Here is a 15,766-nt window from a genome sequence, read left to right on the forward strand (position 1 = left end):
ACTTTATGACAAAAGCAGGCATTTGAAGGGTAGCTTGCCTTCTTCATGACTGAGGCACATCATGTGAGAGCAGGCATCTTTGGCTGTTGGTATTCTTGAGCCCAGGTAGCACCTGCTCCTGAAAAGGGACTTGCAACTGATAGACTGATACAGGAAACCCTGGTGGCGTAGTGGTTAAGTGCTACGGCTGCTAACCAAGAGGTTGGCAGTTCGAATCCACCAGGCGCTCCTTGGAAACTCAGGCAGTTCTGCTCTGTCCTATACGGCAGTGGGAGTGGTTTAGACTGATAACGATCCAGTCCCTGTGCCCTGTTATGACACCCATGACCTAATGACAGCCCTATGACTGGGCTGCTAGGAGTGTGCTGTGGGTGAGTGAGGTGGTTAAATGGGAAGGAATGGGCTTTGTGGCCTATAGTCTTCTTGACCTCAAAGCAGACATTCTGGAGAGCATCTGGTTAGAGCTGTAGTTCTGAACTTGCTTCTGGGAGAGAGATTCTCCCTGTCCCCAACCACTGTCTTCCTCCCTAAAGGAAACATTGTTAGAACATTTTCCCTCATTCTTGAGAGCCAGGCCAAGCCATAGAACAGTTTGTGACTTTGCTCCCATAGTGGATGGATCCTTTGGCCTGAGGGTGAGCTACCTTAATGCCTTGGGCCTGATTCATGATCAGTAGTGAGAGGAGTTAATTATGGGAATCTATATACCACTCTGACCTGGGTGGCTAGGGTAGGGTGGCAGGGAGCAGGCTGCCGGTAGACATTGCAGTAGAGGCAGAACCGTAGGGCCCATACTTCAGTCCTTGAAAGCCCAGCTTTGTGTGGCTACTATTCCTTCAGTCATGGGCTCTGTGGAATGGTAACTCTAGCAGGAAATTGAAGCACAGCACATGATGTGAGGGCAGAAGTGGAGTGCCCTCAAAGCTCTGGGGCCCTGAGCTGGTCATGCATGGAAACAGCCCTCACAGTCTTTGCCCAGCCCAGTGACAGAATGTAGGATAGAGATTTTGTGACAGAGAGTCAGCTCGGGTGCTCAAAGTAAATGATCCCTGCAGGACTCTGAAAGTCCTAGGCCTAGGATAATAACCTAGGAAAAGAATAATGGGGCCCTGGAAGGACATCATAGCAGCTAGCTTGGACATCAGTCCTGTGGGCAGTCTCAGAGCTCCTTTCTCCATTCAGGCCCAGGGGATTTGGGCACGGAAGGAGGGCTTGTGGATCTTGTGGTGCTTTCTCATGCTTCAAGGTGGGTGAGGAGCAGAGTAGGGCATCCACAGTTACAGGTGTCTTCCCAGCTTTTCACTCGCTCAGCTAATACACCCATCTTTCTTCCCTCTTCATCTGGGTGCCTGGGCAGCAACCTGGCCCCCTTTCTTCCAAGCAGACTGCTTGACTAGGGGCTTGATCAGTGTCAGGAATGGCAAGTGCCTGGCCTGGGTCACCTCAGTGACATGTCCTCTGGGACCCAAGTTGTCTTCTTGCCTTGACCCTCTTATTTCTCCACCACCAGGTCACCCCTCCTAATTTCTCAATGTCACAAGTGCCCAACACTTCCAGCTGTCCCCAGGCCTATTCCGAACTGCAGACACTGTCCCCCAGTGAGCGGCAGTGTGTGGAGACAGTGGTCAACATGGGCTACTCATATGAGTGTGTCCTGAGAGCCATGAAGAAAAAAGGAGAGAATATTGAGCAGGTGAGTGGCTAGTTGGCAGGGTGTTGGGAGGTCAGCCAGGAGAAAGTTCCTATGGAGCTAGAGTAGTGTCTTGTCTCTGTTTTAGAGCCCTTCAGACTTGTAGCACCAGCCCCCTTTCCTGTGAGTTTGTGGGGACTCAGGCAGGGAGTTTTGTTGGGGAAACCAGTAGTCTCAGCAGCAGTGCTTCTGCTTTGGGGGCTGTCCTCTAGAACCTAGGCTGAGGGAAAGCCTTGAGAGTGAGTATTGGAGCTTCGCCATCTACCTCCTTCACTCCTCCAAAGAAGGTGAACTAGGCTTGGGGTATAGTCAGATGTCTTCCCCCAGAAATTTCTGTCTTGCCATAGCTGCCCAGGGATTTCTGAATGGGGTACTGGAGTCCAAAACCTTGGAGACATTTTCTAACTTGGGAATATCCTACTCAGGCTGTAGAGCTGGCATTCTGGGAAACATGAGTCAGCCGTGGTAGGAACGCCTTTGGAAAATGGCTACTCATGTTTAGAAGGGTGTGCCTGTCTATTCAGCAAATAGTAACTGAGGTCCTGTGCCAGACACAGTTCAAAGCACAAAGTCAAGTCCCATCCACGGATGAATAGCTAGGGAGGGGTGGGGTGCAGCCCTCATACTAGTTGGTTTGTGTAAGACACTGGAAGCACAGAAAGGAGTGGCAGTAGGTGCTGAAACCTGTTTCTTTTCTTAGATTCTCGACTATCTCTTTGCACATGGACAGCTCTGTGAGAAGGGCTTTGACCCTCTTTTAGTGGAAGAGGCTCTGGAAATGCACCAGTGTTCAGAGGAAAAGGTGGGAACCTTCATGTTTCGTGGGAATCCCCTGGAAAAGAGGGAAAGAGTAGTCTGCCTGGACTTCCCTGGCCCCAACTCCCTTTCCCTGCCAGTGACTGCAGGCAGAGGCAGTCTAAGGTCAGAATTACCGAGTGTCCAGACAGCCTGAGGCCTGTGTTTGGCTCACATGAAGCATGGGTTGAGGTCTTTCTAGAATCCCAGTGAAGGGGTACAGACTCCCCTGAAGGGCAAAACGACCTGGGCTAAAAGCCAAGCTTTTGGATGACTGGGAAGATTGCTAGTCACCCTGCCTACCTCACACCCTGGAGAGCAGCCATTTCTGGGTTCAATATCCTGCCTTGGTGGGAGTGTGTGTGGTGGTAGGACACAGACTGAGGTCAGCAGGAGTGAGTTGGGACTGAGCATGGCTCCTGAGGGATGATGATGTCCTGAGTCATCAACCTCTCTGCCCTGGCTTCCTCCCCAGTCCAGCCCAGTTTGCTAGGAGGCGTCACAGAGGCTTATATGAAGGATGCAGACTCCCATGAGCACCCCTCCCACCCATATACACACTCCTTCACTCAGCTGTTCTGTGCGGATAGATCCCTTTAATCTGTATTCTCTTTTCTCCTTTAGATGATGGAGTTTCTTCAATTAATGAGCAAATTTAAGGAAATGGGCTTTGAACTGAAAGACATTAAGGAAGTTTTGCTTTTACACAACAATGACCAGGACAATGCTTTGGAAGACCTCATGGCTCGGGCGGGAGCCAGCTGAGACCAGGCCCTACCTAGGCTTTGCCATGGAACCACCACCCCCAGGAGGCCCTGCAGGGCCCACCTGTGGGGAAGAAGGGGCACACTTCTGGATTTTATTTTGGGGGTGGGAGGTCAGGTATGGAGACTGCACTTGCCAGTTGCTATGACCTAGGCCCTGAGCTGGGGAAAAAATGAGGAAGACTTGGGCATGTGAATGCCCCCAGAAAAGTCCTGGCTCCTCCTCCCTTATTAAATGTATTTGTAATTTGAGAAGTGTCTTTCCCACCTCGGCTCTTCAGAGAGACTGCCCTGGTTTTCCTGGGGTCTTTATGTCCTCCACCTACCTGCCAAGAGGAGTCAAAGAGAAGGGGTGGGAGGGCCAGACTCAGTGCTGCTTTGAGGCTAGGTGTTCCCACTACCCTCCCCACCTCAGCCTCACTGGTGGTGGACTGAACTCATAACCAAGTTCAGTGCAATTGAAAGGTTTTTCCAGGGTTTTGTTTTATTTCCCCCCACTTTTAACAAAGTATTCTAGTGTTACACTGGTCTGCAAATGTCTCTGAGGTGCAAAGAATGCCCTTTCCCCTTGGGGCCCTGAGTTTGCCTCTTCTGCCAGGCAGTCACCATGCTTCTCTGCCCCAGCCTGTTTCTTTTGGCTTGGTTTGGCTCACAGCCCCCTCCTATTCAGGGTTTACTGCTCTAGGAGACAGTTGTCGGTTTAAGAAGTCATTGGCCCCTTCCCAGCACACTGAATGGGGGAGAAAACAAGCCACGGTTTTAGTCTCCCAGCACTAACTCCACCTCTATTCTTGGAGAACAGCCTCTCCCTTCAGCCCACTGCTTTAGGATGACACGATGAGTAACACCTAGTCCTAGGAATCAGTCTTTTTGGTTTGTTTTGTATTATGTTGTACATCATTAAAGATCTAAATACAAAGGATATACAGTCTTGATGAATCTAAAGTAATTTGCTAACTATTTTGATTCTTCAGAGAGAACTACTAATAAAAATCTAAAAGGTGCATCTTGCTGTGATAACTTTCTTAACTGTCTTTTTTATAAGGGCTGTTTTAATGAGAGGCATGGTGGTAAAGGGACGGAACAGAACCTAACCATTTTGTCATTACTTTCTTCCCACTCTACATTTATGGGACCCAGACTCTAGCCCTCCAGTCAGCCTTAGTGTTTGGTTTGCAAACACTGCTCGCCCCTGACCTAGCTCAGTCTCTAGACCAAGGGCATATTCCTCCCTGAAAGACTGTGGAGCAGGGACAGAAATGAGGAAGGGGTCCTTTCTCCTGTGAATAGCATCAGGCATTTATGTGCTCTGTGTGACAGGCAGGACTGGGTTTAAATTGCCTCACCAGGCCTGAGCAGTGCTTTTGTGTCCTATGGAACTGACTTCATCCCTTTTAAGTATCTTGTCCTTATACTTAATATATACTTGGGGTCTTGGTTAGGGTATATCTCTTAATTTTGATGACTGGTTGTGTGAGAAGGGGCTGTAGAGCCTTAGACCAAACTAGAAGCACAGCACCCTCTGCTGGTCAGGTAAGGCACAGCTAGAGACTGCCAAAGGGTGGTGGGCCAGGCTGCTACAGGCTCAGAGAGCTATTTATTTAGCCCCCTGTCCTGGCCATTTTTGGAAACCCTAGTGGCAGGAGTGCTAGAGCTGCTAACCAAGAGGTCGGCAGTTCAAATCGGCCAGGCGCTCCTTGGAAACTCTGTGGGGCAGTTCTACTCTGTCCTGTAGGGTCCCTACGGGTCGGAATTGACTTGACGGCAGTGGGTTTGGTTTTTAATGGCGTAGTGGTTAAGAGCTACAGCTACTAACCAAGAGATCAGCAGTTCAAATCCACCAGGCATTCCTTGGAAACTATGGGGCAGTTCTGCTCTGTCCTATAGGGTTGCCATGAATCAGAATTGACCTGACAGCAGTGGGTTTGGTTCCTGACTTTTTAATTAAGCCTTCCTTTTAAAAACTTAAAAAATTATCCTTGAGTTCTGGGGCAATCTCTCCTGTTTCCCACCCTCACTGTTCTTGGGGGGTCTGATCTCGCTTGTTGCTCTCATGGCGGGTAGGCTTGCATTTATGTCTGCTCTGTCCCTCAAGAGACCACGCTTCCAAAATGGCGATGAAACCAGCACCTGGCTCAACAACCAGTTTGACAACAGAGATGCTTCAGTCATGATCTTGGCTTCCACCAGTGAAACTGCTGATGGGAATTCTGCCTTGGGAGGGGGCACTGGCACCGTGGGCTTGAGTGCCCGATATGGGTCCCTGTTTACTCTGCAGCACATCCCTGGCAGCAATGCCACACTGACTAACGAAGCTGGCAAGCGGGATGGCAAGGCCCTGGCAGGTGGCAACAGCAAGAAGTTGAACGAAGAGTAACAAGGTCAGGCCTGGAGCCATAGGGCAGCCTCCCTCCCCAACCAGTCCAACCTCTCCGTACCTGTACCCAGGCCTCAGAATTTCAGGGCTACCTACACAAAGCTGGTAGAGGCCAAGGCCACAATCCTCTTGGGAAACAGAAATAAGTGTCCAGTTAACACCCCTCCCCCCCCCAGGAGGCTGAACATGCGAAGGGAGTTCTGAGAACCCCCATCCAATCAGTCACTGTGCCCATGGGGGTGGTGGGTTAGTGTAGAAACCTAGAACATGCATCACACCCCCTGTAGTTATAGCTGAACTCCATCTTCCAAATTCAATCAGGCCATCCATCCCCTGCTTATCTCCTACCTACCCACGCCACCCCACTTCTTCAATAGCTCCTCTTAAGATGACTGGGGTATTGAGGTACCAGGTGACGTATAAAGACTCATAGTTCTGAAGAGTTGGGAGGGCACCTTGACCTCTTGGCCTCTCCAACTCTCAAACTTACCCCAAAGCATGGTTTGGTGCCAGTCCCTTAACCTCCTTCCCAAGCCTGAGACTAAGCTCAAGCTTTGGGGGTCATGGTCACCATCCCCATGGTACTGATGAATGCAGGATTTAGGGAGGGCATTTTGCTACCAAGCTTCTTCCTAACACCCGGGGGACCAGTCTTTTGTTTTTCATTGGTGTTCCCACTGCATGCTGTGGCTTCCCCACCACCTCCCCAAACAAAGAGACTCCATTGCGTGTTCCAAGACAGTATGGGGTGTTGAGATGAAGAAGGAAAGGGTATGTATGTGGATGGGGAGTGGGGAGAGGGGGAGGAAAGGACAAACCTTGACCATTAGTTAACAGGGTCCTACAGGAGACACTACATCCCCAGGACACTGAGCAGGTCCCCAAATTCCACCATAAAACAAGCACCATGCTGGAACCCCACTCCCACATATAGGGCTCATCCCAGGCAAGCAAACTTTGGGTTGAGCTACCAGGACCAATGGATTTAAACCGGCATTACAGTCCGAGGAAGCTCTGAATGAGTGCAGGACCAGGTCCCCTGGAGAGGTCAGAAGGGCCTCTGTGGGTGCTGGATATTCCAGAGGTGCTGCTGGTGGAATGGTCCAGTGGTGTCCCAGCATTGAGGGAGGCCAGTTAGGCCATTCTTGGTCCCTGAGTTGAGGAGACAAGGAGTAAGTAGAAAGTCTCAGCCCAGAATTGGGACTTCTCCACCGTGCCTCTGCGATCCCCAACGTCCTTCACGTTGCCAGGTGCCGTTTCTTCTCTGTGAAGGCCACTGTTTAGGCCCCCAGACTACCCTCCAGTGGCTAGAGCCTGGTTCAAGTCCCCGAATACCTCCTTGTATACAGACCTTCCTCTGCCCACCCCCTTCTGGGTCCCGTTCAAAGAACTCCACCCCAGCCTTTACAATAGTGTAGCAACCCCTTAGTCTTCTGACTGGTGCAGAATAGCCAACAGTGTAGTATGGTGTTCCTACATGATGGTGAGTGGGTAGTGGGCAGCGGGCTCTGTGCAGCCGTGTGTCCTTGAACCTGCCTGCGGCAGCCCATGCTGTGTTTTGTGCTGTGTCCACACAATGCGACGACCCCCTCCCCTGTACTGACTCCTGTTAAGTGCTTCTTTTTGCATAGTCACGTAGTTCCTCACCCCACCTCCTTCCTGTGTCTTGCGCAAGTTTTATACTCTAATATTTACACAGCTTTTTTTCCTTTGGAAAAAAATAAAATGGTTTCTTCTGGAAAAAAAAAAAAAATTATCCTTTACCTGAAAGAAATTAAAGTTTCACATATAGGCATCAGGACCAAGGCTGTGTGGCACATGAAACTCACTTTGACCCCAGATGGCTTTGGAAAGTGATTGGCACCTGGTGGCTGCTTTGTATTCTCTGTCTTGAGCTACTTCCTGCTAAAAATAGACACAGCAAGCAGAACTCAGATGAGGGCTTGTGTGTGTGAGTGTGTAGATTCTGTTTCAGAGGTCTCAGACTACTGACTAGAACACTGTCAAGATACTGAACACAGTCCCTTGAGTCCCTTGAGGCTGGGGCCATCCTGGATGAAGGTGAGGCTAGGCGACAGACTTGCCCAAGGTCCTCCAGCTCTTCAACTCTTCAGCCCTAGAAAGTATCTCAAACACAGAGAAGTGGGCCCCACCTTGTGCCAAAATGGGGCTTAGGGGTGAGGCGCCTCAGACAGGAGCCACGAACCGCCACAGGCACACGATGCCTGGCTGGACTTGGACACAGGCTGTCAATCAGGCAAAAGTCAGAGATGGGGGAAGAATAATGCAGAGACAGGGCACACGCTTTTGTCTCAATGCTGGGCTGCAGGCAGGGAGGGGAACTATAAGCACAAACCTGGGGTTAGAGGTGTAACATCTACTGTTAAAGACACATCAAGTCAAGATTTATTCATTTTACTACACTTTCAGAAGCGAACCTAAAGCCCCAAATCAAACAATCCCCAAAGGCTGGTGGGGGAGAGCTCGCCCCTCAGCCCCCAGCAACTCATTAACAATGTTTTGGTTTTTTTTGCCAAATCTTGAAAAAAGACAATTCAGTTGATAGAGCCCCTGGGCTCAGCATGTTGCCTTCCCCAGTTTGTGACCTCTGACAGGTTAACACTGACCACTCCCTCCTCTGATCCCCAAACTCAGAAGCATCTGCCAGGTTACCAGACCCAAATGTGTTCTGAGAGACAATTACAGTAAGTACAGACAAACTCTTCTAGCCTCCCTGCCACAGAAAAGGACTTGCATTAAGTTCTTCAGCCTGGTCCTTCCTTCTTTATAGATGCTCCTGTGCTTAGAGCTGAGGAGGGACAGGTCTGGCCCTAAGGGAGGAGCTGGGGGGCCTATCCACGGCCCTGTGTGGCTGAGGCGAGGCTAGCATGGGCAGGACCAGGGTGTGGGTCCTGGTACATGCAGGGAGGGCCTGGCAGAGGCCTCCAGCCCGAGAGCCCAGCACAGGCTCCTGTATTGCCCCCACTCTCCTGTACAGGATGTGGCTCTAGGACACCACCGTCCTCTCGGCTGCAGCCAGCCTGTGGCAAGCCAGGTATAGCTGCAGTTGGCTCCTCAGACTCTGGATGCACTTGGATTTCAGAGCCATGATTTCATCCAACCGGGTCACAAAATCTTCAAAATCCTAAGGAAGTAAACAGGGACAAATGGAGCATTTGCTCTGGCTGGCCCTCTGCCAGATTTGTTTTTCAGGGCCCAGGACCCTCCGGCTGAAAACTGCAGGGCAATCGCGAGGCACAGAGTGGGGCCTGCTCCTCTGGGTCTGAAAGACTTTCTAAGTAGAGGAGTGTTTTAAAGGACACATTGGTATTTTGATAGAAGTACCTCTGGTCTGCATGTGGCAGGCAGCAGGCTGGATGGTCACTGTTACGGTCACAGGGAAGGGCCCCAACAAGCCAGTAGGATGGCAGACTGGCTAAGGATGCAGCTGAAAGCATTTTCACCTGGGAGTGAGGACAGAGCACCATCTCCCATATGTATGGGCCTGGCCCCTTTGGCCTGTACCTCAGGTACCTCGAAGCTACCTTAGAAAGGCGAGAAGAGGCAAGGTCTCACAGCAGTTAATGTGTGACAGCAGCCCCACTTATCAGCACATCAAACAAGGATGACCATCGAACTGGCTGCAGGCTAATTCAGCCCCCGAGTGCACAGCCAAGGCCACTTACATCACAAGTCACCTGGTTCATCAGGGTCTCCTCCTTGGAGCCCAGCTCAGCCATCTCATCCAGCTGTTCCTGGTGTGCTCGGATCACCACCTGCCTGGAACGCCAGAAAGGACACTGTAATCCTCTTAGCCTTCCACCCCTCCTTCTCCCATTGTTTCCTGGAGCTGAGCCTCATCTCCAGGCCAGGAACTGCCTCTGCCCAAAGTGGTCAAGGCTTTGACCAGGGCCAGTTCACCACCATCTTTCTCCCCCTCACCTGTTCCTTCTTGGACTTGTCAAGGGACTAGGGAGATAACAGGGAAAGAGATGGGCTTCTTGAGCTGCCTCCTGCCTCTCCAACTGAACTGAGGGCACTCAGGAGAGAGCTGGGTGCTGCTGCTCCTCCACAAGAACTGCCCGTTTTCTACAGCCTACCTGCAGAAAAGGCTCTCAGAGCTGTGACCCTTGTGAGTGGCATAGTTGGAAAGGTAAGGCCTGCTGCTAGCTGGCCACCATTTCTCTATCCTACAGAAGGTCCACGGCCCAGAGCAGCAGAGTTAAGCTAGAAGCTGGAGGAGCTGTCTTATCAGACTCTACTGATGGGTAGAGACCATGAGACAGCAAGACTGTCCACCTGAGAGAGGCAGGCTCCTCACCTGTGCATCCCTGCATGCCCCTTCTCTTTGTCTATGGCCATGACTGTAGTCTCAGCATGCACTAGGCAGACACCTAACCCAGGTAATGGATGCCCTACCACAGGGTGCAGCCTGATGGAAGAAGCATCCTACAGGCCCATCCAGCCCACAGCCCTTCCAGCTCCTTGGCCTCGGTACTGAGTGGGGCCCTCTGTCTCCTTTTCCTACATCCTCTAAGGCTGCTTTTCCTATCTCTTCTTTTGGTTATACCATTCTCAGCATCCCTTGGGGAGAGTGGCCCAAATCACTAGCCTCCCTATTTTTTCCTTTCTCATCTTGAAAGGTTCCCAACTTGTCTTAGTTCTGGGGGTTACCGGGCTGTGGTTCGTCTGTCTAGGCAGTACTTCCAAGAGCACAGACCCTCCAGAATGAAGAAAAGGATTCTGATCTCATCATGTGCCAGAGGCTGGTTAAGGGGCAGGCCTTCCCTTCTCTTGTTCACCTCTCAGCTTGGCTATGCTGGGGGCCCACCCATGCTGGTGGCCTTGCTCCACTATGTGTTATTCCTGCAGCTCTTGTCAGATGCACCTAGGTAGACTCCCTTGTGAAGCTAGACAAAGCTGCTGCCAGGCACAGTACAGCTGATACTGAGCTGAGCAAAGCCATTCCCAGAAAGGACAGAACATGGAGCTGGAGTGGGGGATGGGGTGTCAAAGGGGCTCAAACTTGGGGAGAAAGTCCAACTTACTGTGCTTGCCCCAGGGTGGGCTCATGGGGTATCCCTGAAATCTTGGCAGAGCAGCTGGGGACCAGGGCACAGCCTGGCCTTGCTAAGCACCTTGGGATCGGCCTGCATTTGAGCATGTGTTTGTCCTCATCGTAGCAGGACAACTTGATGGTGTCTGTGGACAAAGCCAGTTCCTGCCAACCCTGTCCTGCCAGGTTTTTTCTCTCCTGGGCCCAGCGCTGGTTGGCCACATCACTGCTTCCTGTCTGTGGGGTGAGCAGAGGCCCAGAGTGAGGTCTCCCAATGTGTGTAGTGGGGAAGGGCTTTCCTGGGAAACTCCAGGGCCCGCCTAGTTCTGGGTCCTTAGCGTCAGCATCGTACTGCTCGCTACCTGTGTGGTCCTGGGAGAAGAGTGCAGTCTCTCTGCCCTGGCAGGCCTCTCCCAGATCAGCATCCTTGTTGGACAGCTTGTCAGGTGGGTGCTGATGGATGGGTGATGGGGACAGAGCTGGAAGATCACCACCAGGCTTATTGTCAGGGGGAGAAGAAGAGAGCCACAGGCGCCCAGTTGCCTCTTGATCATCAGATGACACTCTGAGGCCTACAACTGACCTTCCGGTGCCCTCTGCCTCTAGACCTCGGGTAGCCCCATCCTGTACCATATGCCCCAAGGGAGGTGAGCCCTCATTGTCTGGGTTCTCCAGGAGGGACACCGAGAGGGGAGCCATAAGTCCAGAAGCATATTCAGAGCATGTGCCTGATTCTCCTCCAGAGTCTTCTCCTTGGCAAGGGTCATTATTTTTCACTGTTCTGGTCATTAGAGTTGGGCTATCTTGGCTGACTTCTGTCAAAGGTGTGGTGACTGTGTGTCTTTGGTTTGGGGACCCAGGAACTGCAATGTGGGACAGTGAGACAATGAAACTGTCCTCTTCTGGTGATGGTAAGCTGCCCTTAACCTGCCCAGGAACCTTACTTCTGAAGGCATCCTGCCTGAGATCAAAGGTTGGATCTCCACTCCTTTTTTGGGTATATACAAAATCTACCTGTGAGCAGTAAGGCTTTTCTGCCAAGTTGCTCCTGGGAGAAATCACTGAGGAGCTGGAGTCCCCCTCTCTGCTCCAGTCCAAGGGCACCTGACTTGGGCTGCAGCCGTGATCAAGCACTGCTGTTCCGGAACTTGTGGGGTCCCTCGAGCACATCCAGCTTTCAGTTAGATCCTTCTTGTCACCATCTGTTCTGGGGCTAAAAAATAGACTCTGCTGCCTTTCAGCCACCTGCTCCTCAGCACCCTGCTCCCTCTGATGAAGGAAAAACGAGTCTTCACTATTCTCCAGCGTGTTTCTTTGCTTTGCGGTCCTCTGACTGGAGACATGTGAAAAAGAATCCTCACTGAAATCGCTGTCATCAAGGTCTTCAGCTTGGGTCCCGTCATGGCTCTCAGAATAAGAGCGGAATGGAGGGGCGGTCTCATTCGGGAGCAGACCTTCTTGGGGCCTGTACTGGCATAAAAGCCTTTCCAGTGGTTGGTACTTGAACTTCTGTTGGAGGAGAGGTGGCTGCTGAAACTGCTGGTGATAAAAGCGCAAATGTTCCTCCCTCTCTTTCTGATGTGGGGGGACGTGTGTCCAAGCTTCGGAGGCAGGCCTGGCGAGGGCGCACCCCTTGCTGTCCTGACTCTGCTCTGCTAAGTGGTGGAGGTCGCCAAAGGAGAGCGCAGCTCGGGACACAAGCTGCTTCTGCACTGGCTGCACAGTCTGCACTTTCTTGCACTTGGCAGGCAGCTTACCACACACCAGGCCTTCTCCTGGCCTAGGAGCCCTGCTTCCCCACCCAAGGGCAGTTTTGTTGCTGATTTGATTTTTCTCAGAGCACAATGGTACCGATTCTTCTGCCTTTTTTTTGGCCAAATGTCCAGACCCCATGGTTCCTTTGACTGGGCTAGTCTGAATGACCCACTCTTGGGGAGGACTCCCTCTGGAACCACCCCTTCTACCAGAGGCCTTAGGCACAGAAGGAAATGGGATGTTGGGTGGGTGACCAGCCAGAGGCTGGGCTTTCCCTCTCGTGGAGCCAGATGTCGCTGTGAGTGACAGCTGAAGTCCTAGCTTGACTTTTTTGGGAGAACACTTGTCCCCTGGCAGGGCCACAGGGGAGTTCTGAATTCGTTTTGGAGAGGAGTTTCCAGACGTCTGATTTCGAGTGGTAGCTGAAGCACAACATTTGATGCCTTTCTTTAGTTCTTTCACCCTGTAAATGACCATTTTATGTTAAATGTAGATTCTCTCACATTATATTCTATAGTTTTCAGGGAAAACAAAACCAAAGGAAAGTATTCCAAGGACTGGAAGTTATTATTTTACCTGAGAGAGAATAAGAGAGAATGGAAATTCTATTTGAGGAGGAGATACCTTTACCAGAACAAGAAAGACCAGTGTCTTATCTGAGGATGTAAGTACGCACCCACATTCCAGGATTAGAAGAGTTTTGGAAATCACCACAGCCCCACATAAGGGACAGGCCAGGGGAACCCAGTCCCAGAACTGCAAGCAAGATCCATGCCATGCTTCTTGAAGATGGGTCAACTCAAGAGCACCATGTTGACTACTCACCACTAGTCCACAATCAAAGCCCTCTTCTCCTGCAAACCATCCCCTTTAGGCTTTTCTGGGAAAATAAGTTCCCCTGAACCTACTAGGCATTTATGGAAGCAAAAACACTCCAGAAATATGGGAGCTGGTACTAATTCCATTAAGGGCGAAACTGTTTGTCTATTCCAGGGTTTCTTAACCTTAGCACTACTGACATTTTAGGCCAGAAAATTCTTTGTTGCAGAAGCTGTCCTGTGCATTGTAGGATTTTTAGCAGCACCCCAGGTCTCTACCTACTAGATTCCAGTAGTACTTCTCCTCAGTCCTGACAATAAAAACTGTCTCCAGACATTGCTGAATGTTCCCTGGGGGGCACGATCATCCCTGGTTGAGAAGCACAAGGGAATTTTAGGGAGCATAGAAAAATCCAGAATTAGATCTCTGCTAGAATTCAGTTGCCAAAATCAGAGTCTATTGCTCTGTGATACTTAAAACAAAATAAAAACACTAAGAATTTAGAATTACAAAACAGCATCAAGCAAATATGTAGTTTCTACATTAAGACTCCCTATTTATGAGGGAGCAGTACTACTGCTTAGTAAGCTGCTGGAACATAGCTTTTCTATATTTTTGGTTTTAATTCTACCCACGATGAGAGCCAGGAAACCCTGGTGGCATAATGGTTAAGTGCTACGGCTGCTAACCCAAGGGTTGGCAGTTCGAATCCACCAGGCGCTCCTTGGAAACTCTATGGGGCAGTTCTACTCAGTCCTATAGGGTTGCTATGAGTCAGAATCGACTAGACAGCACTGGGTTTTTTTTTTAATGAGAGCCAAATGACTCCTTGGACATTTCTGAAAACCAAGATGGTAAGGCTACACTGAGACTTGATTTAAATCTTCCCTTTAGGCCTGAAACGCAAGTAACGTAGGTGAGCAAAGAGATGTGGGGTATGAATAAATACACATGAGATATGTCTGTGGACCTTAGATATTGCAGTAGGGCATACGCACAAGGAATGGGCTGAGAGGAACCACAGCAAATCTAGACGGTTCCAAATTGCTTCCTCTTACAAAGACTCAGCTTTATTTTAGTTTCCCTAAGAGTCAAACACCAAATCTTCCTCTTAGGAGTCATAGTAAATAGTTCTAGAAACCTGAGTGCCAGAAGGAATCTTACAAGCAATCTGGTCATTGATGCTAAAGGTTTTCAGGGTATTCTGTCTGTTTACCAAAATCACTCCTGCCAATAAACTGTATGGAGTTCTCTTCTGACACTGGAGTCTTTATTTTTGGACTATTTAGCAATATTCTTCTAGTATACAGAGAGACGAGAATTTTAAATCAGAGGGGGTAAATTTGTGTTTATAGATTTTTACATAAAATTATCTAAAATTAATTTTAATAGGCCTAATTTAAGCACATAAAACAAACGGCTTTCACATTTATTTTCAAAAATTTATCAGACTACTTTGAATGGGAGAGATTAATTCTATTGTACTTTTTCTATTCTTTTTTTAAAAAGCCAAAATTATTTCAACTTAATTTCTCAATTATACCCAATCTATCCCTCATGAGAAATGGTCATTTCGACTTCTTTTACTGAAGCACTGAGAGGCAATATCTTATTCTCTGGTCCTGATCACGAAAAGTTAAGAACTTCAAGAAACTGATATGATGTGTCTGAGATTTGAGGAGTAGGTGGCAGGTATGAAACAAGGCTGGCTTGGAGTTCATAGTTGTTGAAACTGGGTGATGGATACGTGGGGGTAAAGAACTTTAAGTTTTTATTTATTTTTAATTTTTATTGTGCTTTAAGTGGAAGTTTACAAACCAAGTCAGTCTCTCATACAAAAACTTACATACACCTTGTATATATTGCTAGTTGCTCTCCTTCTAATGAGACAGCACACTCCTTCCCTCCACTCACTATTTTCTTGTCCATTCAGCCACCTTCTGACCCCCTCTGCCCTCTCATCTCTTCTGCAGACAGGAGCTGCCCACATAGTCTCAAGTGTCTACTTGATCCAAGAAGCTCACTCCTCACCAGTATCATTTTCTATCCCATTACTCCAGTCCAATCTCTGTTTGAAGACTCGGCTTTGGGAATGGTTCCTGTCTTGGGCTAACAGAAGGTCTGGGGACCATGACCTCCGGGGTCCTTCTAGTCTCAGTCAGACCATTAAGTCTGGTATTTTTACGAGAATTTGGGGTCTGCATCCCACTGCTCTCCTGCTCCCTCAGGGGTTCTCTGTTGTGTTCCCTGTCAGGGCAGTCATCGGTTATAGCCGGGCACCATCTAGTTTTTCTGGTCTAAGGCTGATGTACTCTCTGGTTTATGTGGCCCTTTCTGTCTCTTGGGCTCATAATTACCTTGTGTCTTTGGTGTTTCTCATTCTCCTTTGTTCCAGGTGGGCTGAGATCAATTGATGCATCTTAGATGGCCTCTTGCTAGCACTTAAGACCCCAGACACCACTCTCCAAAGTGGGATGCAGAATGTTTTCTTAATAGATTTTATTATGCCA

General features: G+C 49.6%; 2 protein-coding genes across 7 annotated transcripts in view; one reads left to right on the forward strand and one right to left on the reverse strand.

Moving 5' to 3' along the window:
- Window positions 1-5,036, forward strand: part of UBAP1 (ubiquitin associated protein 1) — an 86,885-nt gene extending 81,849 nt beyond the window's left edge. Inside the window, exons 5-7 of one of the 2 annotated variants that reach the window (XM_049897057.1) lie at window positions 1,511-1,693; window positions 2,391-2,492; window positions 3,110-5,035. In XM_049897057.1, coding sequence (XP_049753014.1) covers window positions 1,511-1,693; window positions 2,391-2,492; window positions 3,110-3,250 — 426 coding nt within the window. In that variant the 3' untranslated portion in view covers window positions 3,251-5,035. Of the gene's footprint in view, window positions 1-1,510; window positions 1,694-2,390; window positions 2,493-3,109 lie in introns of both variants that reach the window. The other variant, XM_049897058.1, reaches the window with a different exon arrangement.
- A 3,017-nt stretch (window positions 5,037-8,053) lies between these two features.
- The window catches only part of KIF24 (kinesin family member 24), an 85,946-nt gene continuing 78,233 nt past the window's right edge, over window positions 8,054-15,766 (reverse strand). For all 5 annotated transcript variants that reach the window (XM_049897037.1, XM_049897038.1, XM_049897034.1 and 2 more), the window contains 3 exons: window positions 10,675-12,900; window positions 9,313-9,406; window positions 8,054-8,771 (listed from right to left, as the gene is read on the reverse strand). In XM_049897037.1, coding sequence (XP_049752994.1) covers window positions 8,634-8,771; window positions 9,313-9,406; window positions 10,675-12,900 — 2,458 coding nt within the window. In that variant the 3' untranslated portion in view covers window positions 8,054-8,633. The remainder of the gene's footprint in view (window positions 8,772-9,312; window positions 9,407-10,674; window positions 12,901-15,766) is intronic.

The sequence above is a fragment of the Elephas maximus genome, chromosome 9 (assembly GCF_024166365.1).
Source record: "Elephas maximus indicus isolate mEleMax1 chromosome 9, mEleMax1 primary haplotype, whole genome shotgun sequence".
NCBI classification, from domain to species: domain Eukaryota; kingdom Metazoa; phylum Chordata; class Mammalia; order Proboscidea; family Elephantidae; genus Elephas; species Elephas maximus.